Source organism: Hydra vulgaris, chromosome 06 (assembly GCF_038396675.1).
Source record: "Hydra vulgaris chromosome 06, alternate assembly HydraT2T_AEP".
In the NCBI taxonomy this organism is placed as follows: domain Eukaryota; kingdom Metazoa; phylum Cnidaria; class Hydrozoa; order Anthoathecata; family Hydridae; genus Hydra; species Hydra vulgaris.
In genome coordinates this window covers 54,638,538-54,664,308 of record NC_088925.1, presented here as the reverse complement: position 1 = coordinate 54,664,308, position 25,771 = coordinate 54,638,538, and the positions used below count along the sequence as shown (strand labels likewise).

Sequence of the window (25,771 nt, the reverse complement as noted above, 5' to 3'; positions counted from 1 at the left end):
CATCATGCTTTTTGAGATATGCGTGTTTAACCTTATCTTTGATACTAATATGGATATTTTGTATTTTGAAGCTGGTTGTTTTTGATTTAATAAACAGTTTTTTAATTTTTAATGCGTTATGGTGTACCTGTTTTAAAGTACAGGTTACAGACTTTCTGCTTACCTGATTTTTTTAATTAAATTCTTGGCATATTCAAACTAAGAACTGATATAATTTTTATAATTATACGGATTTAGTATTGAGCTTCTAATACGAAATATGAATTTTTATTATGACAAAACATAAACTATCCTAATCTTTACAAATAATCATTAAAATTATTATATAACATTTTTTTAATACTACATTTGGTATTTTAGGCCTGGGAAAAGTTAGCCCAGGTAGTAGGCCAAAAGCATCCTATTTTTTTTGAGCTCCAGTTACAAAAATAGCATAAGCCTTAAAGCTTCCAAAACTTGATAGAATAAAGACTCATAATTAAAAATTAATTTTTTGAATACTTTTGAAATACCTTTACTAGGTATTAATAGGGGCGTAAAAGTTTGCACGACTAGAATAATACGAATTTTAGGTGGTCGTAACAAAGTGCTGTTTATAAGAATATCATGAAGAATTATAAGTTATAAATAAGACTAAATAACCAAAATACCTTAGGGTACTAAGTATATTATCGAAACAAAATATTCAACTTGGGCCAAAGTCCCAATTTTACGGTATGTTCTATTCTCTTTTTTTACTTATACAAATTTTTACTTTGTGTTTAATTTCGGTTAGATAAAAAGACAAATGCAATTTGCAAAGTAGTTGCAGTTTAAAAAATAAATTGAGGATTTATATTTCGCTTTATATTAACTAGTTTGATGCTTTTTAAAACAAAATGTCAAATACTGAGTTGTGGTTTTCGGGTCGGGATGCGAAACAAATATGTTTTAAAATATTTAAAAAAAATGTGCTGCCTTTAAAATAGAGCCGCCCAATCACTCCACCGTTGCCAGGCCACTGATTATACCTTATACTTGTTAGTTTTTAATTTAGATGATATTAGTTTGTAATTTCTACGTTTGAATTGATTCTACATAATTTGTCAGAAAACTCTTAAACTGCTCTCCTAATGATTTCATGAAAAAGAGATTAAAAGTATGACTACTAATTTGAAGTTGCTAAGAAACTTATACTGAATAAGTAATTACATTCGACATAATGTTTTAGTTTATCTATGTTGGTATTACATTTCTTATGATTATATATTGTATAATATTTTTTATATTTAGTATAATATTTTATTTTTTGTTGCTTGTTTGTTCGTTTGTTCTTCATTACATTTTAAAACATTTTTTTAATTTTTCATCAAAACTTAAAAGCTAAAAAATAATAGTATAAATAATTACGAGTAAAGATATATATATAAGATAACTTATTAACAAAAAAATGCAAAAAAAAGAAATAATCTACCGTAAAGTTACTTTTAAAGGGACAACTACCCTTAAATACTAAAATAACACATATAACAGAAATAACACATATAACCAAAATAAAAAACTAAATAGTAAATGTTATAACTGACATTAACAATAAAGAAGATATGTAAAATGGTAGCTATGGTAACAAATGAAAACAGCTTTTTGCTTGTTTATTTTTTATTATAATCCTACTTTGATGATATTAATGAAAAATGAACAAGCAAGAAGTTAATGATAATACAACTATTATTAATAGTTGTAGTCATCATAAATAAAAAAATAAGAGTATATTTTAACTATTAGGTAAAAATCATGCCAATAAGTTGGAACAAAGTTGTTCTCATAATTTTTTTAAATTGATTTTTCTTTAGGAATAAGAAAAGACGATAAAGGTGTTTGAAGTTGTAGTTTTTGAATGAGCAAAGAAGTAATGTAACTTTGCAAAACTGTTCCAAATGTGTAAATTTAAATTACCGCCTTTTGATAAATGTTGAAATCGAAAAAACCCTAAAACTTTTATGTCTTAAATAGTGATATCTTTTTATCTATTTTGTATTATTTACTAATTTCTTGTTTATAATTAAAACCAGCTAAAGTAAAATGATCTGGTGCCATTTTGAGTTTTTAATAAATTTAAACTACAGGCTTCATACCAATATAAATAATGCGGTTTCAATAAACACTCAAATATGATTTTTCACATTTTTATTTACGTTGCTCTATAATAAAGATTTAATAAGTTACAAAAAAATCGTATGTCTGCATATAAAAGAAACACAATATTAGGTGGCAATTAGTATATAAATCCTAATCTTGAAACAGTAATTCTGAAAAACAACACAAAATGTACATACTCGATATTGCTACACCCGTTGCTATGAACATTTTTTTAAAACTGTTTCAAAATGAAAATATTATGCAAAAACTTTTTAAGAAACTTATTATTAATGCAAATTAGAAACCTGCATCAAATTTTGAGCTGTATTAGTTTAAAAAAAATTTAATTTTTGAAAAATTAAGAACTCAGTTTGTCTGTCTTTAATTTGCTTTTAAAAGTCTAGTTTTCAAAAAATTATCAACTAAATTTTAGTTAACAATCTGCATCAGAAAAGAATTTAGAACACATTTTGATTTGAAAACATTAAAATGTAGTTTATAAAAATTAAAAAATTGGTGTAGTCGTTTGTTAAAAAATTAAAGAGTTGAGTATAAAATCTGCCGATATCAAATATTTTTGGTTTTACGTTAAAATGTGACTATTATAATAGTCAAAAAAACAAAAAATTAATTAGTTTAAATAAAAATAATTTTTTTATTATTCAGAACATTACATTAAAAAAATTTTTTTCATGCTTGAAACTTAAATGAACTTAAGGACTTCACCGTAAACTTAAAATCCTTTTCACATTCATTCCGATTTAGGTCCTCGTTAAGATATACAATATTCTGAGAGTTTGTTACATTTCCGAGGCAATTTATAGTTAATGTTTCTATTTAATCTTAGATAATACTATTCATTTAGCTTTATTTCGAACTTATCATCTAAATTTAATGGTAAAAAATTGTTGTAGTATCTATACATAAAAATTTGATGTTGGAAGATATTTATTTCAAATATATCCATCATTTTCATATCTTTAATAAGAGGTTTTGCATGTTCACGTTTATGTTTAGAGTATATGATTCGGCAAGCGTGTTTTTGTAGCTTATAAATTTTTTCAAGTTTCGTTTTATGTGTACTTGCCTATGATATATTAGCATAGTTAATAAAACAGTGAATCAGCCCAAAACATATCAATTTGAGACTTGAAATATTCACATATATTGGCGGACTCGATACATTACAGTCCTGGCAATTTTTGATTGAATATAGTTTATCTGTTGAATGTTATAAAGTGTATCTGTTGAATATAGTTTATCTTAGTCTTCCACATAATAATGTTCCACAACAAGATCGATAAATAATCATATAACTAAATATTAAAGCTCAAAATGTTTAAATTATGAACATTACATAAAATTCAAAAAAAAAAGGAGATGGACCGCTTAAATGACATCATTATTTTAAAAGGAACTCTTGAAAAACTTTTTTTCAAAAAAAATTTATTTTAACAATAAAAGTCGTTATAAAGAGTCTGCATGTTTACTTCGATTTCATTTTAGCAGTAGAACAGAATTTTATTGCAGGCAAGAGATTAGATAAATTATAAATATAGTTTCTAGAAAGAATTTCCGAGAAGCGTATAGATTTTTTTAAAAGATCTATTATCCACAGATAAAACAAATTAGTTGTAAGCTGAAATAATAAGACTTAAGTAAGCACTCGTTTTACTGACATAAATTTAAAACTTCTAGATATTACTTTTAAGAATAAAGAGCGATGACGTCATGAATTTTAAAAAGAAACTTCTAGATATTCCTTTAAAGAAGAATGTGGCGAAGATGACATTATAAATACGACAAGGAAACTTCTAGATAATATTATAAGAAAAATTCGAACTTCGAAGATTTTGCGCCGTTCTAGATAAATAGTTGCTTGTGCGAAAACTTCATTCAAAGTCAAGAATTAAAAGTTCATTCATTTAAAGAAAAGAATCACTCTTCATCGCAAGGTAAAAATTGTTTGTAGTATACATTTGATTATACATATTATTTTAATATCTTTAGAAATTATTTATGACTCCACAATCTTATGATTTTTTTTCAATACGCTTTAGAGAACAACTCAACTACGTAAATCCTAGTTTATAATTTAATCTTTGATAAAATTATAAACTATTACAATTTTAACTATTAAAATTATAACCTATTTACAATTTTACCTTCGATAAAATTATAACTCATGCGGCTATTTTATACAGCTCGAGTTACACGGTGAAAAGCAGTTTGATATAAATTTTTGACCTTGGATTTTAGACGGAAATTTATTACAAACGCTCTTACAAGCGAATTTTACAAGTTAATTTATCAAATAATCTTACAAGTTTATTTATCAATTAGTCAAGCAAAAAATAATTTTGGCTAAACAGCATGCGGCTTTAGCGAAAAAGCGTTTGTATAAAATGTCAGAGGTCCCTGAGTTTAACAAGGCAACTTTAATTTAATTCAGGTTTAATTTTACAAAAAAAAATTAGTTTGAACTCAATTTCATTTCTAATAAATATTAACAATAATAAAAATCTTTGTGATAAAATGTTATTAATTTTGAATATAAGTCTGGGAGAACATTAATAACATAATTAACTGTAGTGGCTATCTGTTTCAAATGATTAGTAATTGATGAATAACAAATAAAGTGTGAAATATATAATACAAAAAAAGCTAATGTAATTTTGTTTATTTGTGCTTTTATATGTAGGTAATAGCGTTAGAATTAATAGCAGACACCATGACAAAGTGCGCCCAAAAACAGCCAAACCTAAATAAATAAAAAACATTTTCAAATTCTAAATCTTTTAATTAAACATAACACATTAGCTATTACTTTTCTAAGCCTTATAATAATCTTATTATTTTAGGAGCAATAATTACAAAGCACTCCTTACATTGTTACATATCTTTAATTTATATAAACATCTTTTTTATTATTACTAATACTTTCTAACATTACTAATATCAATATGCATTAAGTACATTTTATTTAATGACTTTTCTTTTTCTTATTTATTATAAGTTACAAAATAAATTGTATGTACTGCATAAAAAATTGAATATTTATAAAGTTTATAAATAAAACAAAAAAGTTCTTTTGCTTAATAATAATTAAGTAACTTTAAACCCCAACTTTAAAAATTAAGTAACTTAAAAGTAATTTTGCTTAATAACGACACTTTTTTGCGACATAAATGTAATAATATAAGGCAAACACAGAATTTAGGTAAACACAATAAAACAAAAAAGACACTCGTTAAAAAACCAGTGCAGAAATATGAATAGATTATTCTTACAGCTGTTTATAGTTTTTCTATACAGCTTATACTTATATATGAGACAAATATATATCAATATTGTTATGGCAAGTTTTGATAACTTATTATAATACCATTTGAGTAAAAAGTTGTTTCATTATAAACATTAAAAAAAAAAAATTTGAAACCAAAAAAAAACTTTTATTTACAACTTCACAACCCTGAACCCAACAAAGAAATTTTTTTTAAATTGAAAGCCATACCCAGACTAAACCCTGAGCCTAACTCTAAGGGGCAGGGTTTTATTATTTGTTTTGTTAAAGACCTCTTTACAGACTTACTATTAAGAGCTTGAAATACAGATCTGCCATTAGTTCTACGAAGTCTAAAAAATTTTGTAACAAAAATACTGAAGCACTAGTAAGTTTATTTACAGTACTAAAAAGTCAAATCTTTTTAAATGCTTAATAACAAAAATATTGACAAAATCTCAGAGTGTTTGCTGATACCTAAAAATGATTTTTTTTATCATTTACAAGATCTCCCAAATTAAAGTTACTAAAACTTTAATTAGGGGATGTTAGACAATATTTTAAGGTGTGCTTCCCTGATCACCTGATTTAAATTTAAGTTATCAAAACTCAACTTTAGAAAAAATCATACTTCAATTCCTTTAGAAAAATGCTTTTCAATTACAACTTATGTAGTCAAATGTAAGTCAAGAGAAGTTCATAAAACAATATGTGTATGACTTACAACTTAATTAAGTTATGTAAGTTCAATGGAGTGCCATATTCCCTAATTTTTTTAAAATTTAATTCAATTTCCTTAACTCTTCCTTGATTTTAAAATAATCTGGCAAAGACGCTGTATCAGAAGGATTAAAAAAAAAAGTCAAACAAATAAAATTACAACAATGGTTTTCAATCCTAATAGAATAGACAATATGTACAAGTTACTTTGTTAGAGCAATTTACAATGATTTTCTGAATATCTAAATTTTTTTGTTAACATTCTCTAATTCTTTAATAAATTCTCTAATAAGGCAGACATTCCGCTTAAATTGATCCTCTAAAATGATAATAATAACACTTTAAATTAAATAACCAAGAATAAAAAATATTACTTTAATGCTTAACTATTACTAAATTACTAAAATTTACAATAATTTAACTGAATAATAATGATGAATCGGTATTTATCTGAATCTGAAATAAATAATATAAATACCTGAATCGGTATTTATATTATTTATTTCTTACTAAAATATTATGCTTGAAATTTAAGTAGTAATTACTTATGTATAAATATATAATCCGAAAAACTATGGTTTAAAAAAGTTATAATCAATTTAAAAAGGTATAAAGGCATTGCTTACTAAAATCTAATTGACCTGTTACATCTAATTTGTTTCAATTGATGTTATAAATTTTAAAGAAAAGCCAACGTATGTTTACTATAACAATATAAATATAACAATGTAACTATAACAATATATAATCACTTGATTTTAAGTTGTTAACCCTTTAATAATCTTAATATTTAATCCTAGTAAGTTATAATCATAATATATAATAACTTTTACAACTATATAAAAAAACAAACTGCAAAAAGTAATAACGGCAAATAAGTATTGCAATTAACTTCTCGACAACTTAGCGATTAAAAACAAATATTAAAATAGTTAATTAAGTAACTGATTAACTTTATAGTTCAAAAATATAATAGCAGATACGAACCTTTGCTATAAGCAAAACTAAAACAATCAGAATGCGAACGATACAAAAGATTAAGTCAGATACGTCTACTGATACTACTCGCTCCTTGTCGTAAATTTAACATAAGGCTATATAATAAAGCCAGATTGCGCACTGTTTAGAAAAAATCTATTTTACAGAATGACATAAAAATGACGTAAAGAAACGGTAAATGTTGAACTTCAGTTAAGAAACCGTTCATAAATTACGCAATGCTAAATTTGTTTAAAAAAAGAAGAGAACTTAAGCTCTTTTACAAGGCAATTTATATTAAATTAAACGCTATTTTGATTTTTTATTTAACTTAAATCTCTGGGAGAAAAAACTTTTGATTTTTTTTGAAAACCTTCGCCCCTCCCCACTCCATTAGTGCATGACGTAGTTTATAGACGATTCTTACGTCGAATTAAAAAACTGAAAAATTTGTAAAAACTTGATAAAAATTGTAAAAACCTTATATTTGACCATCTTTTAAGGGGTATTTTAAGGGTAATTTTAAGGGGTATTTTAAGGGTAATTAAGGGGTAAACAGATTCTATCTGTTGACCATCCTCGCATCCCTTCTTCATCTATTAGGCTGGCGCAGATGTATTTTTAATACATTGTTTCCAGTTTAGGATGTTGAATGCTGGATCTTCTTGACACAATGCATGAGTTTGCTTGTGTCACTGTTTTTATGACTAGGCAACTCATTCTATTATCTCCTAATGAGGGTACAGCTCTAAAACTCAGTTTTATGGTTCTGAGGCCGGCTGGTAGTCAGGTTTCCCGAACTCTGTGGTAGCTCTCAGAGAGGCTGATTCCATCAACAGCTGAAAAATATCAAAGTATTAACAGTGCCATGTTGCGCATGGATGGTGTCCCTGTTTGTACTTTTGGTGTGCATTGCGGAGGCCACATTTGGAGCCCTTTGTTACGGCTTAGGGTTTATTAGTAATAATGAGGCAATTACTTGGGCTATTAAACGGTGTTCTGAGTACTATCTATGCTTTGAGTCAAGTTCTTCAATCTAATTTAAAAATGAATAAAGTACCAAAAACTATAAAACACAAAAAACCATCATCATCACCAAGTTCTCTAAACCTATCATTCACTAATATTCGTGGTCTTCGAAGTAACTTTTCTTCTGTTGAGTCTTATCTCTTGCAAAGCTCACCAGACCTACTTGCTCTTTGTGAGACTAATTTGAGTTCGGCTGTCTCATCTTGTGATCTTAGTGTTGATGGTTATCTTCCTCTGATTCGTAAAGACTCCAATAGTCACATGCTTGGCCTGGGCATTTACATTCGTAAGAATTCACCTGTTTGTCGTGAAACTAGGTTTGAATCCACAGACTATTCTTTCATGTGCTTTCGTTTAGCACCACTTCACTCTATTGCCTTTCTCTTTGTTCTATATCGCTCTCCTTCATCTCAAGACTGCACTCTTTTTGATGTTATTTCTGATCATATTGACCAAGCCCTCTCTCTTTATCCATCAGCTAATATAGTTGTTGTCGGTGACTTTAATGCTCACCACTCTGAATGGCTTGGCTCTAGTATCAGTGACTCTGCAGGCATTAAAGCCCACAACTTTTGCCTTTCTCAATCCCTAACTCAAATAGTCAACTTTCCAACTCGCTTTCCTGACAACCCTAATCATTTACCTTCTCTACTCGACTTATGTCTTGTTTCTGATCCTAGTCAGTGCTCAGTTTCTCCGCATTCACCCTCAGGTTCTTCTGATCACAGTTTGATCTCTCTAAAACTAATATCTCATTCTCCTTCATCACCTGAATCCCCCTATTACCGAACCTCTTTCAACTACAGTAAAGCTGACTGGGATTCTTTCCGTGACTTTTTTCGTGATGGCCCTTGGGTAGAAATCTTTCAACTTCCTGTCGACAAATGTGCTTCTTACATAACTTCGTGGATTCAGGCTGGCATGGAATCTTTTATTCCCTCTCGACGATTCCAGGTCAAGTCTCACTCTCCTCCATGGTTTTCCTCGCACTGTGCTGCTGCGATTGCCAATCGAAACCGTTACTTCCATATTTATCAGCAAAACTATTCTCCAGAAAACAGGCGTCTGTTTATTACTGCTCGAAACAACTGTAAAATGGTTTTGTCGAACGCCAAAACCCGCTATTCTCTGGTCATGAAATCTCGTATCTCATCTCAAAAATTAGGCTCTCGTGACTTCTGGAGAATCTTTAATAATATCAATAATAAGGGCAAATCTATAATTCCACCTCTCTTGTATGGTTCAGACTTTGTCACCTCACCTAAAGACAAAGCCGAACTGTTTGCTAAAAACTTTTCATCAATATCATCTCTTGATTCCACTAATTGCGTTCTACCTGATATTGCCAACAAACAGGTTGATCCATTGCTTGACATTCATATCACTCCAGCATCTGTATCTAAAGTGATCTCCTGCCTAGATTCTTCTACAGCTTGTGGCCCGGACAACATACCTGTTATTGTCTTGCAGAAGTGTTCTCCGGAGCTGTCGTCTATACTCTCAAAACTATTCAACAAGTGCTTATCAGAGTCTTGTTTTCCAGCCTGCTGGAAAGCCGCATCTGTTATATCTATCTTCAGAAATTCTGGGGAGCAATCTGATTTGTCTAACTACCGTCCCATAAGTCTTCTTCCTATCATAAGCAAGGTTTTTGAATCTTTAATTAACAAACTCTTAATTTCTCATCTTGAATCTAATAACTTACTTTCTGACCATCAATATGGATTTCGATCTTCTCGTTCTACAGCTGATTTGCTAACAGTAATAACTGACAGGTTTTATCGTGCATTAGATGAAGGTGGAGAGGTTAAGGCCATCGCTCTTGACATTTCAAAAGCTTTTGGACAACACTCTTCTTCTTATTCTGTAACTTCAGGGGTTCCTCAAGTTTCTATCCTTGGCCCTATACTCTTTTTAATTTACATTAACGATCTTCCAGATATTCTCACATCTAAGGTGGCATTGTTTGCTGATGATACTACCATTTATTCTTGTCGTGATAAGAAACCATCACCCTCTGAATGCTTGGAGGGGGCATTTGAACTTGAAAAGGATCTCACTTCTGCTACAGCATGGGGCTCACAGTGGCTGGTGAACTTTAATTCAGATAAAACTCAATTTTTTTCAGCCAATCGTTATCGCAATAATTTAGATCTTTCTATATTTATGAATGGTGATGTACTCGATGAGTCACCTACTCTTCATCTTCTAGGATTAACTCTTACTTCCAATCTTTCTTGGAAACCATATATCAAATCAGTTGCAAAATTAGCATCTGCTAAGGTTGCATCTCTTTATCGAGCTCGTCACTTTCTTACTTCGGATTCTATTCTCTATCTCTATAAATCTCAAATCCGGCCTTGTATGGAATACTGTTGCCATATCTGGGGCGGATCTTCTAATGATGCCCTTTCTCTTTCAGACAAGGTGCAAAAACGCATTGTAAACATAGTTGGACCTGCTCTTGCAGCCAACCTCCAACGATTATCACATCGTCGTAATGTTGCTTCTCTTTCTCTTTTCTACAAATACTCTAATGGGCACTGCTCTAAAGAGCTAGCGTCTCTTGTGCCATCTACTAAAATTCATTCTCGTGTTACTCGTCATTCAATTAAGTGTCATCCTTTTTCTGTGACTGTTCCAAAGTGCTCCAAAAGCGCTTATTCGTCTAGTTTTTTTCCTCGAACATCAGTTCTTTGGAATTCGCTTTCTTCATCTTGCTTTCCTGATTCATATAATTTGCAATCTTTTAAGTCGTCCGTCAATCGTTATCTTGCTCTCCAATCTTCATCTTTTCTCTTACAGTAACTTCCATCTTTAATTAGTGGCTGCTTGCAGCCTTGTTGGAAGCGAAGATGTTTAAAAAAAAAAAAAAATCTGTAATTTATGTTTTAAATGAAATGAAATAAATAAAAACTTTTCTTTGCTTTATCCAACTAGATTTAATACAACTCTTCTTCTTATTGGATTTTAAATTAAAATTTCTTCGAGCTTTTTTTTATTTATACAGAATTTAGGCGTAACATTTTGAACTTCTTTAGGATTTTGCTCAATCGAATTGTTTTAAATAAAATTAAAAAACGTCCTTAATTTAGACGTGATAATATATCAAAAAGCTAGAACTTTTACAAAGTGCTTAAACTATAAATATCTAAAAAAATATGTTTTTTTCGATCAAATTCAAAATGTTTTCCACATCATAAGAAAAGTAAAAAAGACGCACACGCGGTTAATATATAAAGAATTTAAATACGTCATCAATAAATAGAATAAAACTTTTAAGTTTGTTTTTAAAGATCGGGAAAAAAGTATTGGATATATCAAAAATAGTTATATGGTGCTCGAAATGTAGTTCAAAAATAGTTAAACTTTGTTCTACAAATTGGTTCATATACAAAATTTTTGTTTCTAAGTATACTGGGTTTAGGGAAATAAAATTTTAAAGATAGGTAAAGTTAAATTGTTTTTCCACATGTAAGTAAAGCATAACACGTTATAAACATTGTGCTCGTAAATATTAAATAAGTTTATCTCCATAAATAACAATTTGGAATGAGTAAAACAAACCGTAAAATTAATAAAGCGGATAGCATGCTTCTGACCAGTGGCGGAATTTCAAATTTTGGACCCCCTCGCAAAATACTATTTACACCCCCATCACAAAAAAAAGTAATAATTTTTATCTAAATTTATTTATTGAAAAAACTGTTACACAACTGAAATTAAACAAATAAATTGCAGTTAATTTAAAATTGCAAATCAATGCTCCTTGATTTTAAATTGGCAAAATCTGTAATCACGTATTTGATTTCCATGGTGTTGGCTGTTTTTGCTTCGATTTCTAATATAGATAGGTAATGCAAATGTTCTTTGTCTGTAGAACTGCGTAAATAATTTTTATTATCTTGTCCTCTACATTTGTTTAATGTCTTGATATTCTTTTCAAGCAGATTTATTGTTTCTTTATAATATAAAGAACCATTAAATCAGGGATGCGGAGTCCCAAAAAGGACTCCGGATATGAAAGTCACAAAAAGATTACTTCATTTTTTATTTTTGGTATCCAGTAGCTATAAAAATATAAATAAGTTTATGAACTACTAATAGAAAAAAAATTAAGACTTTCAGGTTAGAGGAACAATCATTTTGTGAACCTGGAGTCCTTAGGTATAATGGCAGCATCGACTCCGGGCTTAAAAACAACAAGTTTTAAACCATTAAATCTCATGAATTTTTTTCTTATAGCAGATCATAAGTCAACAAACATGTTTAGAGTCTCTAGACACTACAGACTTGGAAAAAGTAGATATATAAAGCCGGAGTCCTTTTGGGACTCCACATCCCTGCTTTATATAATCCAAGAGCTGTGTAGTTGTGCACTTTTGCAAAACCCAAAAAAACTTCCCTATTTTCAATTATTGTTAGTTCATCTTTTTCATTTTTTGTTATTTCAATATATCTAAGTACTTGATTTAGTTAGTCTTTTTTTTCTATGTCTAGCGTGGTATCAATGTATAAAAAGAGGCATTGTTAATACAGTTGGTTAGCATTGTCTTTAAACGTGTAGCAATACAATGAATAAATTCATTCTGAATTTAATAGATTAAAAATTTAACAGTTCCATAGGCGTGCTCAAAAATTTAAAATGGATAATGAATAATATATAAAATTTTGGATCTCCTACAGCTTAGGGCTCCCTCGCATTGCGGGTTTTACGATATGTTAGTTTCCCCACTGCTTCTGACGGCAATAAAGGCATTGTAAAATTTTTTTTGGTGCTAAATTAGCATAATTTATGTGAGTGTGAAAAAATGAGTAATAAAGTTGGGTTAGGGTTCTTTTTGTTTAAATATAATCTGGATTTATATAAGACTCCATTACTTTTAGATATTTTTGACCAAATATAGTCAATATGTGGTTTTTATGTAAAGTTCTCATCGAGAACCACTCCTAAAAATTTAGTAACAAAATCTTTTTTGATTTTAACTTTGTCAATAAATATTTTAGGCAAATTTTGGGATAAATAGCTTTTTTAGAAAGCGAATGTAAAAAGATTCGTTTGGTTTTATTAATTATCTTGCAGATCAGATATTTTACAAAAATATCTTGATTGTTTAAACTTATAGTTATTTTAAAATATAAAAATAAGTATAAATAAATATTAAAAAATGTTGGCTTTCAAACTAGAGTATTGAAGCAAACTTGTTGTTTTATTCAGAGTTTAAACATCTAATAAAGTTCACATGTCAATTTACTCTATTATATTTTAAGAAATAAATAATTATAAAAGTTGCCAAATATATGTCGTAATAAGGAAGTTAGTATGAGATTAGGAAAATAATTAAAGAGATAAAAATTTTATTAGTATTATTTCTATTATAGGTAATGGCTACATTCTCTTTAAAATCATTGTCAGAACTAGAAAATAAAGTAAAAGATTTTTCAATAGATATTCCACTGATTTTTTGTACAAAAATAGTGAAGGGACATCTGCATCTATTTTTAAATATGAGCTAAAGGTGATCCGGTGGCTGTAAAAATCTTTAAACATTCTTTATCTAAGAAGAAAACACTACAGGTTGCAGATAAACTACGCAAACTAGTTTGCCCTCACCTCGTAGTGTTTAGAGGATACTCATTGCGACCATCAGCTTTAATATTTGACTTCTGCGGAGTAAATGTTGGAGATGAATGTGTAAACAATGTATCCCAAATGATAAAAATTTTTAATGAAAATGATCATTATGTATTAAACGAGAGATTAGACATTATCAAACAAGCTACCTTAGGTTTAAAAACTTTACATCATTTTGGAATTGTACACAGAGACTTTAAACCATCAAATCTTTTGGTCACTGGAACTTTAAACAAACTATGCGTCAAATTAACTGATTTTGATGACCTATCCTTAATACAAGAAACTATTCATGCCACCCTGACAAATAAACCTTTTTTATTAGGAATGACTTTAGCTTATACAGCACCTGAAATCTGCAAACAAGAAGTTAAATCTCCATCTTTTAAGTCAGACATTTATTCCTGGTCAATGTCAGCTTACGAAGTTCTTTCTGGATATGAAAGCCCTTGGGTAAAAATAATACCTATACTCAATGATTCTCTCCTAATAGAAGCTCTGAGTCAAGATAAACGACCTAATATAAATGACTTAAACCAGTTTTACACATTTAATGATGAAACTTGGGTTTTTAAAATGATTTGCAATGCCTGGGACAAAAATCCAGAAGTCAGAAAAGATATTGATAAGGTAAGTCGAGTATCAAGTAATATCAAAATTTCTATAGATTTAACATTTAAAGATGAAAATAAAATAACTTTTTTTTTCAGATTTTAAAAACCCTAAATAAAGATAGAAGAAGCAAACAAGCAATAAAACCAAAACAAGAAACAAAAAACTATCCACTCAACGAACGTAGGCAGGTATGAAAAAAAAGTAATATTAGTAAAACAGCTATTTTAACCATCATATTTTTTCATGAGCAATATTTTTGGAAATATTTAAACTTGAATTCACGAAAATAATGTTTAAAAAAATTTGATTATTATTTAAAAATAAGACTTCATTCTTGGAACAAAACTGTAATAAAGAAGAGTATTCCTTTTTAACTGGAATTAAAAAAAGATTTCATTTTTTTTAACTGGAATTCATAGCCCAACTTGATTCAAAAAAAAAGGGAGTTTTATTTCAAAATAAAATGACATTAGCATAAACTATAGAACTTTAAACGTTTGCAATATTAAAACTTTGACTACTTTCTTATCTTTTATTATTAACTAGAAGCAATACCCAGTGAGCACGGGACGTAAAAAAGATTTCTTTTAAACATGTTTTAAAAGTCTGTTGAACGTTTCAGACGTTTTTTGAACGTTCAATAAACGTATTTTTTAGAACCCGTGCCTACTGGAAAATTTGCATATAATAAAAAAATATATATATATAATTAACAAAACAATTTTTTTCAATAACAAGGTTAAAATGAATAACAAAATAGTATGGAACAATTTTTCTTTATTTAAAGAAAGTTAACTCATATGTGTTGGGTATTTTTAAATTCTATTTAAGTTTTATTTGAAATTAGTCTGAAAATTTGGATTCATCAAAGAAAGTAAATGCTTATATATCTTTAAGTTGCTTGATTACTCTTTTAAAAAACAGCAAAATAAAATAAGTACGCGATTTTGTAAAACAAAGAAGTAATAACTAGATATAATTAATAATATAGATTAAAATATATTTATTTTTTAATAAGTTGTGTTATTGTTTGTTAAAGTTAACACAGAAAAAGACACGCTGCTTTCAAAATGAAAAAGCAGAAAAGTTTTACCAGAGTAAATCTGACCCTGAAAATCTTGAAAAAAAATTTATAAATGATTACAAAGGTAAGCTTGCGAAGAAAGCTATATATTTGATTTATGAAATAACAATATAATTCTTTGGAGTATAATACACTTTTTTCTAATTAAACTACTAATAATTATCATCGATATAAATTTATTTTAAAACTATTTCTAAAAATACGCATTTTAAAAAAAAAATTAGGGTTTGGAGTATTTACAACAACAGAAATAGGCAAGGGTGAATTTGTTGCTGTTTACCAAGGAGTCTGAAAAAAAAAGAATGAAATGAAAGAGCTTGAAGAAATTTATGAAAATGAAGGCTTTGGGTCGTATGTATTTAGTTTCAAGCACAACAATGAAGCATATTGGTAAAATTTGTTTAGTAACAAATACAACTTACGTATAATATTTTGGTTTTAGTTTGTTGACTTAACTAAAAGATATTTATTTACTTTAAATATCAACATTGGCCCAAATATATGGAGATTTTTATAGTCATCCAAAATAAAACTAATCAAACTCGAATTTATTAAATTTTTTTTTAATCTTAAAATATTTAGTATTGATGCAACCAAAGATGATGGTTCTTTTGGTAGGCTAGTTAATGATTCTAAATACTTTCCTAACTGTAAAATGGAAAAGTTAACCATAAAGAATGTCCCATTTCTTTGCCTCTTCTCAATAAGAAAAATAGAAAAATTTGAAGAAAAAACCTATTGTTAGGGAGAAAATAACCTTGACTGGCACTCAGATGTAAGTTAATTTTTTTTGTATTAGTTTATTTTGTACTATTTAAATAGAACTTTATTCTATAAAATTCTATAATATAATATTTATAATTTTCAGATAAAATACATTTAATATAAATAGTTTGATTTACATTTGATTTATGAAATAACGTTATTTTCTTAAAGCATACTTTGTAGTCAAGTTGATAGAAATTTTATTACAGTTAACTTTTTTATTTTATGAAGGAAAAGATATTGTACCAGAAGTTTAAAGAAGAAAAAAGAAAAAGTTAGTTTACAAAAGTTGAATTTAAGTTATATATAGTTTACAAAAATTGAATTTATAAAAGTTATATATAGTTTACAAAAATTGAATTTAAGTTATATATAGAAATTCTAAATCTTGCTTTTGTTTGCAAATATATTTTTTGTAAATATCTACTTTTAGTTTTCAGAATGTGCATCATTTAAGAAAACTTTTTATTTTTTAAAACTATAAAATTCAAATTTCTTGTTCGCTTAAATAAGATTTAATCGAATAAGAAATTTGAAAAGTTTTAACTATATTTTAAACAATAAATTAACATCTAATTTTCATCATGATATATTTTGGCTGCCAATGTAAATTTTTAATATCGTATATAACCGATATTAAAATATATGTCTCAACCTGATTAAAATTTGACAAAAAGTAGTAAATACATTTAAATTAACTTAATGCGACTTACCCAAGTATTTTGCAGAAAAATATTTTCAGATTTGAAAACTCATTTACAAATGACTACCAAATAAAAATTTATATTAAACCAGTTTTACTCAGGAATATTTTAAAGAAAGCTTTATTAAAATAAAAAGTTTTCAACATTATGATATAAATTAAAAATACTTTTTACTTCCGCACCAAAAACTTCGTTCTGTATGCTCCTTAAAGTTTTTAATTTGAAACATGCATAAATATAAAGGGTTCACAAGAGCTTTTGATGAAAAACAACTCATTTGTTTTTTATAATTTGAAAAATTTTATTTTACTTTTTTTTACGAGTGTTCAAAAAATATTTTAAATTTCTAAAATATAGTTTTATAACTATTTCAAACTTTGTATTTAGTTAGTATTACTTATTTAATTAGAAATTTTTTAGTAAGAATAAATATAAATATTAATAGAAGTAATTTTTAGCATTTTTAAAATCTTAATCATATATGATTACAGAGCAAGGATCGAATATTCGAGTAGTTGATTTAGTTGAAGACCATAAATCCAGTTTTTCTTTTACAGAGGTAATTTTTTAAACGATTTAGTTAAATTATTGTCTATAATCAGTTTTATTATTCAAAATTTCGTTAAATGCAGGCCGGTTGCTAGGCTACCCCACACCCCTAATCGTAAGGGGGCGCGATTTTAGAAAGAGCTTTAGTTTTATCTAGTGGAAAATTTGTCCGGATTTTTGGACCTTAAAAACAGGTTGTTTTTTTTATGTGGGAGGGGGGGGGGGGAAGGACTCACTATCCACGGCAATGATTAATTGAAATATTGCAAAAATCTTCGTAAAACAAATTTGTTTAGTTATTATTTTAAGTTATTAAAAATTTTATTAAGGTAATATTATTATGTATAAAAAATTCCGTTGGTATCTGAAATTATTATTATTACTTTTTTTGTTTATAATCGTAAGACAAATGGTTACTTTAACACCAAGCCTCTAACATTCCGTAAATAATATTATTTTACATAAATTATTTTTTTCTAGTTGCTATCTAAATGCATTCAAAAATACTTTAAATAAAAAAAATCTCATTTTTATTTATTTATTATTATCATAATTTTTTTTTAGCAGGACAATAATGCAAATAATTCAAATTTGGTTTTAACGGAAACGAGTGATGCGGTTGACTTTGTTGTCAGCACTTTTGTTCAGGTATTTTTTGTTTAATTGTTTTATATAAGTGCCATTTATTTTAAAATTTGTTTTTAGTATTATTGTTTCAATATTTAAAACAAAATGATCTTTTTAAATTTTGTTGTTATTTCAGGATTTTATCAATAGTTCAACAAACATTATATTAACCCCTGTTAGCAGTACTCTTAATGACTTATCGGCTGAACCTCAGGTTAAAAATTATACTAGCATTTTAGGGAATTAATGTTATTACGTCACTCTAAGTTTTTATTTTTTCACTAGCATTATTCAAAAAGTTTTTTAACTTATTAAAAAAAAAGTTTGTTGTTATTATAGAATATGGTTAATAGATCTTCATATCCTGAATTATGTGAAGCGAGTAGTATCATTAATGGTGATTCGGATGATGCTCAGGTAGAAAATGGAATTAATTGTTCGTTAAAAGGCAAACTTTATCTTAAGTTTTCTCGTTCTTCAACCAATATCAACTTATAAATGTTTGTTTTAATTTAGAACTTTATCAACACTTTAACAAATTCCGAAAATATTTTTTCCGAATACAAGTCAAAGAAAATATTATCGATTTATTTTAAAGAATATACCATTATTATCTTTACCAATACCTTTTTCTAATGTTGAACAAATCATGTGGCCCGAACGAGAATTAAAAATGTTAGACGTTTTTACTGAAAGTATAAACTATCAACTACCTAACAATTTACTTAAATTAAATTTAAACAATATCACGTTTTCTGATTTTGTCTATGAGGGATCTTATCGTTATACTTACAATAAACTAATAACAAGTCAAGAATATAAATTTGCTTCTTGCATTCCTAAAGACGGGTTAAATAATTATTACACTTTTTGGTGTTTGCCGTCCTTTGAAAGACAATTATCATCACCGATACAAATAAGTAAAGCCTTAATTAATTCAAATAATTCTCTTTATTTTGAAATGAAAGCAAATAAAATTTCTCCATATCATCGACAATTTGGAACATCTATTACTTTTCAAACTTTACCTTCCAATTTGCCTGACGATATTTATAAATTAATTTCAGCAAATTTGAGTTTAATAGCAAAATACAACGCGGAAACATTTATTGAAATTTTGCTATATTGCGAACAAACCAAACCCATTTTTTCAAATACCATCAAAGTACCTCTTGTCACAACAAGTACTTTAGAAAGAGCTACTACACCGAGTCATAAAACATGGTTTAATAGTGTCAAAGCTCTATTACAAGGAAACAATCCAACAGAATTAATATTTTATTGTACTTCGCTTAATGGTCAATTCATTTATCAAAAAAGGAGCGATGGTACGATTATACAAACTTGGACAGACAGTTTACCATTAAAAAATATCATTTTAAAAATGTATCAACCTGTTGGAAACAATCCTATACCTTATACTTTACTTTTACAAAGAGATCGATACAGTTTAACTCAACAAATCAATCCATTTATTATGCAGATTGATCAAAATATGACCAACGCTATGTCACTAGATTTTAAAATTCAATAAAAAAGACTAGGTTTCTTAAAATGTGCTCTCGTTCAAATTAGCAACTTTAATAACACCGTTTCCAATTTTCCCTCAACTACAGACACTTACATTTTTATTAAATGTGATCAAGCTGTGCAATGTGGAATGTATATGAACAAAATTTATGTTCCTGGAGTTGTTGCTTTTTTCAATTTATTAGACTATACTAATTCTGCTCAAGTCACCACCAATGTTGATTTTACAAAAAATCGCAATACTTCTATTCAAGGACAATTGACCATCTTTGATATAAACGATGTAGACGATTGGAAACAAACAAGATGGTCTTTTCTCAATTCAAAAGCTGAACCGCTAACTTTTAATAATCTTAGTTCTACTGTTTTTTTTAATCCCACGTTAAAGATTCAAATAGTTCCGTTTTACAATTAACTAGTTTGATTACTATAAAATAATGTCTTTTATTTTTTATTACGATTAAAAAATTATAAAAAGAAAAAAAAAGTTGTTATTTTTTTCTCACTCTCTCTATTTTACAAAAATGAGTCTCTTTTGTGCCAAAGGAAGATATCATAAAAATTTAGTCAATTTAGAAGAAAAAATGATGCAAGAGTCAAAAATAAATCCTAAAGAACAATTCAATCAAATTAAAAATCACATGCAACAATTACAAAATCAACATACTCAATATTCTACTAAATCTGAATTACTAAACATGAAATCCGAATTGGATGAAATGAAAAAAATGAAAAATAAAAAAGAAGAAATACAAGACGAAAAACCTCCCAAGAATAGGAGAAAAAATGTACAAAGCAAACCCAAACCTAAAAAACGAAAATATTCAGAGTCTGAAAGCGAAAGTTTTGAAGAAGAAAAAGTTGTCGAAAAAAAACCTAAAACGAAATCGACACCTTTACACATCTGTTCGCAATGCTTTCAAGAAGTCAATGCAGTTGACAAAATAAACGGTTTATGTAGAAACTGTGCTATCCAACAAAGTATTATCAATCAAAGTCCACTTATGCAGAATAACGAAAAAAAGAAAAAAAAATTGAATAAAAAAAGTTTAATTGAACTTGGTTACACGAGAGCTTTAAAAGACATAAAAAACAAAAAAATACCATTTAAAAAAAACACTACAGAATCAGAAGATGAATAAATAGAAAAAAAATTAATTTAAAAAAAAAAAAGAAAAAATGGGTTCATTAGCTAAATATGTTAGAGAAGGCGACGGCAATCGCCATACACCCAACACAAACGGTCATGTTATTGTTGAAGATGTTTTGGCGCAAGCCGATCGCGAAAATCGATTGTTGCAAGAAGCAACAAGTGGAAATATTAGCGCAGAATATAAAGCTATTCTAAATGAAAAATATCCTGGTTTTCAAACAGCTCAAGCTCAAGATGAAGTCATCGCTGTTAATAATCAAAAATTTTCTTACGATCTTACTTCGGACATGAGTAATTTAATTACTTTTACCATTATACCTAACGAATGGACATATCCACCAGATTGGTATTTAGATTTTGATGTATTTCTTTATAAAAATTTAAGCACACAAACAAGATTTACACCTACAACAGACGATGCTTTATTAGAAAAAGTGTGTCTAGTTGACAATTTTATTCACGCTTTAATTATAGTTGTCAAATTTTATCCCAATTATCAAAAAAACAATACTACTTGTGCTAACAATGCTATTATTAGTCGATCTTATGATCGTTTTAAATCAATGCTAATTAAAAAAAGTTATATAAAAGCTTTTAGATAACTATTAATTAATCCTAACTTGGGTTTAACGGAAGGCAGTGAGAATCTCACAAACCCTATTAATTATGCTGAAGCCAAAACACTTGTACAAGCTGCAGACCCAAATGGACTCATTCGTCCTCTCTACACACTGCTGCAGCACCTTATTCTACACCCGCCGGTTATCAATCAGCACTAGTAACCAGATATAATAATTTTTTAGCTGGTGATAAAGGTTGTAAATTTAGAGTACCTGTGAATTTATTATGTGAAATTTTTCAAATGAAAGAATATTTTGGAAAAAATAAACAAATTAGATTGGAACTAATATTGAAAATGATATGAATCAACTATTAGAATGGGTAAGACCAATTTCAGACGCCAACGTAACAGCGCTTGCTAATGTGGGAGTTGCTATTAAAAACCCAATGATTTATTGCAATACGTACAGACTTAAACCCAGTTTACCCTTGGAAAAATCTTTATATCTCAATAGTAAAAAAGACGAAATGTATACTTTACTACGTATCGCTCATTACGAACAAGTTGTAACCAATGTAGAAAATGTTACAGAAGTCACTGTCAATTCAGGAAGTATAAAAACAGCAGATCTTGTACCCCACAGTGTTATATTTTTAGTTAATTCGAAAAAAGAAAGTGATCATTTAAACGAAGGTTGTTTTACGCCAGTTAATATGGCTTGCAACATTAATAAAAAAATCACTCTCTACAACTACAGAAGGACATTTGTTAATTCAGCAGGTGATACTACTGAATACGATTTGACAAAGCAAGACGATCAATGGACAATTTGGAGAAGTTAAGTTTCTTGGTGTAAAGGAAATACGCCCTCTACTTTTAACATTAACAATATAGCCGATTTTTATAATGGTGACGATGACAGTTTTTTGAGACATCTTAAGTACTACTTTAGTACTACTAACACTACTGAACCTTTATTCATCGACACCACTAGTGATTACAATTTCGTCAACGACAAACCTCCTGCTACAATTGCTGGAAATAATTCGTTTCAAATCAATGTTCAGTTTACAGAACAATTTAAAGGAGTACTTACTATGTATTTGCAATATCCAGCCGAAATTGTAGAAAGCGGAGGAGGAGACGATTATTCGGTCAACTATATTCCTACCAAATTTAAACCCTCTTAATTTGTGATAAAAAACATTTTTACTTTTATTAAACGAACCCTATTTGTATTCATTATTTTATAAGCAAACGACTATTTATTTCTAAAAAAATCTTAAAAATGAATATCTAATTTTTTTTTATTTCTTTGTGTTAATGGCTCGTAGGCGCACAAGAGGAAGCGGTCACCGTCGTCGACACCGGGGTAGCGCAAGACATCATAGAGGAAAAGGAAAATTTTTAACCAAAGTTAAAAATTTTGCTAAACGACTACTAAAATTAAACGTAGGAGGCTACGCACTCGATTATCTTCAAAAACAACGCAATGCGTAAAAAATTTTGTTGTACCGCTTGTAAAATAAAAAAAAAGAGGAAGGGGAAGAGTTTATTTACCTCCTTTAAAAGGCGCGGGTAGAAAGCGATTAACTAGACGAAAAAAAATACGAGGAGGAAATTTAGCAAATACTTTAAGGAAATTTTAAGTTTACCCTTGGTATGTAGCTTAAAAGAAACAAATGCAAAAAACTAAATTTGATCATGTTAAAAAAACACACAACTTTTAAATATAAATTTACTTTGACAGACCTGAAACACGATGTAATGCATAGAAAAAAAGGACGAGGAAGAGTTTATTTACCTCCGTTAAAAGATGCAGGTAGAAAACGATTAAGAAGACATTTAAGAAAACGCATGCGTGGTAAATTTCTTCCCTTATTAGCAGCTTTTTTAGCACCAACTTTATTATCGTCTTTTATGCCTCGATAAATAAAATGTATAAAAGAAGACATAAAAAAAGAAATTACAAAAAACATTATAAATGACACAGAACAAGACGTATGCGTGGAAAATTTATAGGTCCTCTTTTAGGAATGGTATCTAAAGTCGTTTTACCTTCCTTTGCTAGTGCTCTTCTACCTACCATTGGTAAAGCTGTTTTGGGTGGAGCTATCTCTGGTGGAATTTCTTACGGAATTAATAGAGTTGGAAAATAATATTATTATAATATATAACAATAAATTTACAATTCGTCTTTTATTATTTTATTACAAATATAGAATCCCAACATTGTTCCAAGTAATATAAAAGCTGCCAATAACGTTCCAAATAAATATCCTCCCACTACAATAACAACAAACACGTACATAATGCGTACCACCATTATTAATCGGAGGATCAGGTTTATAAGGTTGAACTACTCCTACCGTTGTTGGAGTTTGAAATTGTTGTAACGGTTTATTTTTCTATTCCATTCATTATGAACCTATTTTCTTTATTTCACTCTTTATATACTTTTTTTCACGCTTCACCTATTTTTATTTCCCAGTCTCCATTCTATATTATATCTGCGCACGCGCATTACGCTTGATAATATATGAATGTTGGAAAAGTGTGTTACGAGTTCAGTATATTTTTTTTACGAGTTCAGTATATTTTTTCTGGGTGTTGAGAGGGGGACCCGTCAAGTGATGGTTCGTTGTGGTAATTAAATAATTCGTATAAATAAAAAAATTTTATTCATATAAATAATTAGAGTCTAATTCAAAAGGCGGAGCGTTACACAACCACTCTTCTTCTTTTTCTTCTTCTTTTTCTTTTGCTTTTTCTTTTGCTTCTTTTATTTCTTTTATTTCTAGTTTTAAACATTGTTCAAAGTTTAAGCCTCGGAGAGGTCTTTTTAATTTTAAGTTTGGTTGTTTAAATTCAAACGGAGGACTGTCGAGTTCCATCTCCCAGTTGTTATTATTATTATTCATTTTTTATAACTAAAAAAGTTAAAATGTTAGTATAAAGTTATATAAAATATTGTTAAAAAATAAAGTAAAAAAGATGGAATAAAAAAGACAAAAATATGATAAAAAATATATTTCTAAAATAAAAAAATACAAAAAAAAGTTAAATTTCATTTGTGTAGCTGACAAGCTTGACAATTGTCACATTTCTTAATACAGAAATAGCGCTCGTTGAATAATTGTGAATGTTTTAGTGATTCTCTTTGCAATTTAAAAAAATAGGGATACATGGCTAAAGAAAAGAAAAAAAATAAGTTAAATAAAAAAATTTTTAATTTAAAACAATAAAAGAAATGAATATACCTTTCATTTGTTGTCGTATTTTTTTTGGAATTTTTGTTTTTTAGCGTAACCATAGTTTTTCATTTTTTTTTATTATTCTAGCTATAAATATAAAATAACATCATTTTTATGTACAGTTTGATGAGAATTAATATAATAATATTGCTTTAAAGCCCAATGAATATAATTTTTTAATAAAATATAAAAATGATCATATTGTGTATTATTTAAAAAAGGTAGAATATAATGTGAGTTAAAAATTTCAACGGTTATATATATAAAAAAAGCTTGATCAAAAAAAAATTCTAAATGTTTTCTGTATAAGAATCGAGGTCCAATTTCAGTTGTCTTGTAAAAAGTTTGAGTCCAAATAATATATTTATCCGAATTGTAATATTCAATAGGAATGACTTTGGCAAGTTCTTTTAAAAATATGTCCATTTCAACTTGTATTCTTGCTAATCCCATTTGCTAATCCCATTCGTGATAATGCATGTTGTATTCTTCAAAACTTTTTCTTATTAGTTGCATTTTTTATTAGTTTAGCTATAAATATAAAATAATATCGTTTACATGTATAAATGTTTGATTCATAATAAAATGATATTGAAGTATAGCCCAATCTATATAATTTTTTAATAAAATATAAAATTGATCATATTGAGTATTGTTTAAAAAATCATAATGATAATGCGAGTTAAATATTTCAATTGAAAGATATAAAAAAGTATGTTGCGCGTAAAAAAAATTTAATTTAGATGAAAAATGAAATAAAAACCACCAATCAGTATATCTTGGAAAATAAAACGAGTCTTTATACATAATAAATTCTTCATCGTAATAACACATTGGTATTGCATTTTTATGTTTTTCTTTAAATAATATAATTTCTTTTTTTATTCTGCAAAATCCCAATTGTCTTTTACATAAATCTTTCAAGGTAGGGATTTTGTCGAGTTTAAATGCTAATTTTGTTTTTGAACAAAACCATACCATTTTTTCATATTGAAGATCGTATTGTTTGAAACTTTTGCTTCGATGATTCTTTTTTGTTTCCATTTTTTATTAGTTTAGCTATAAATATAAAACAAAATCTTTTATATGTATAAAATTATTAGTAGTAATAAAATAATATTGATCTTGTGCCCATTGTGCATATTTTATAATACAATTATAAAAA

The 25,771-nt window shown here is 28.0% G+C and overlaps 1 protein-coding gene and 2 long non-coding RNA genes across 3 annotated transcripts; 2 read left to right on the top strand and 1 right to left on the bottom strand.

The window, feature by feature from the left end:
- Nucleotides 1-4,783: 4,783 nt before the first annotated feature.
- Nucleotides 4,784-7,185, bottom strand: LOC136081080 (uncharacterized). The gene is made up of 2 exons (XR_010638874.1): nucleotides 7,109-7,185; nucleotides 4,784-4,879 (listed from the first exon to the last, which is right to left on the bottom strand). It is a non-coding gene; the product is annotated as an uncharacterized LOC136081080 (long non-coding RNA).
- A 6,328-nt stretch (nucleotides 7,186-13,513) lies between these two features.
- Nucleotides 13,514-15,754, top strand: LOC136081508 (probable serine/threonine-protein kinase DDB_G0272254). Its single transcript, XM_065798830.1, has 5 exons — nucleotides 13,514-13,558; nucleotides 13,707-14,393; nucleotides 14,474-14,566; nucleotides 15,397-15,526; nucleotides 15,687-15,754. Exons 1-5 carry the CDS (start codon nucleotides 13,514-13,516, stop codon nucleotides 15,752-15,754), a joined length of 1,023 nt encoding a protein of 340 aa, XP_065654902.1.
- Nucleotides 15,755-17,420: 1,666 nt separating this feature from the next.
- On the top strand, nucleotides 17,421-18,350 carry LOC136081079 (uncharacterized). The gene is made up of 3 exons (XR_010638873.1): nucleotides 17,421-17,490; nucleotides 18,045-18,128; nucleotides 18,244-18,350. It is a non-coding gene; the product is annotated as an uncharacterized LOC136081079 (long non-coding RNA).
- Nucleotides 18,351-25,771: the final 7,421 nt, after the last annotated feature.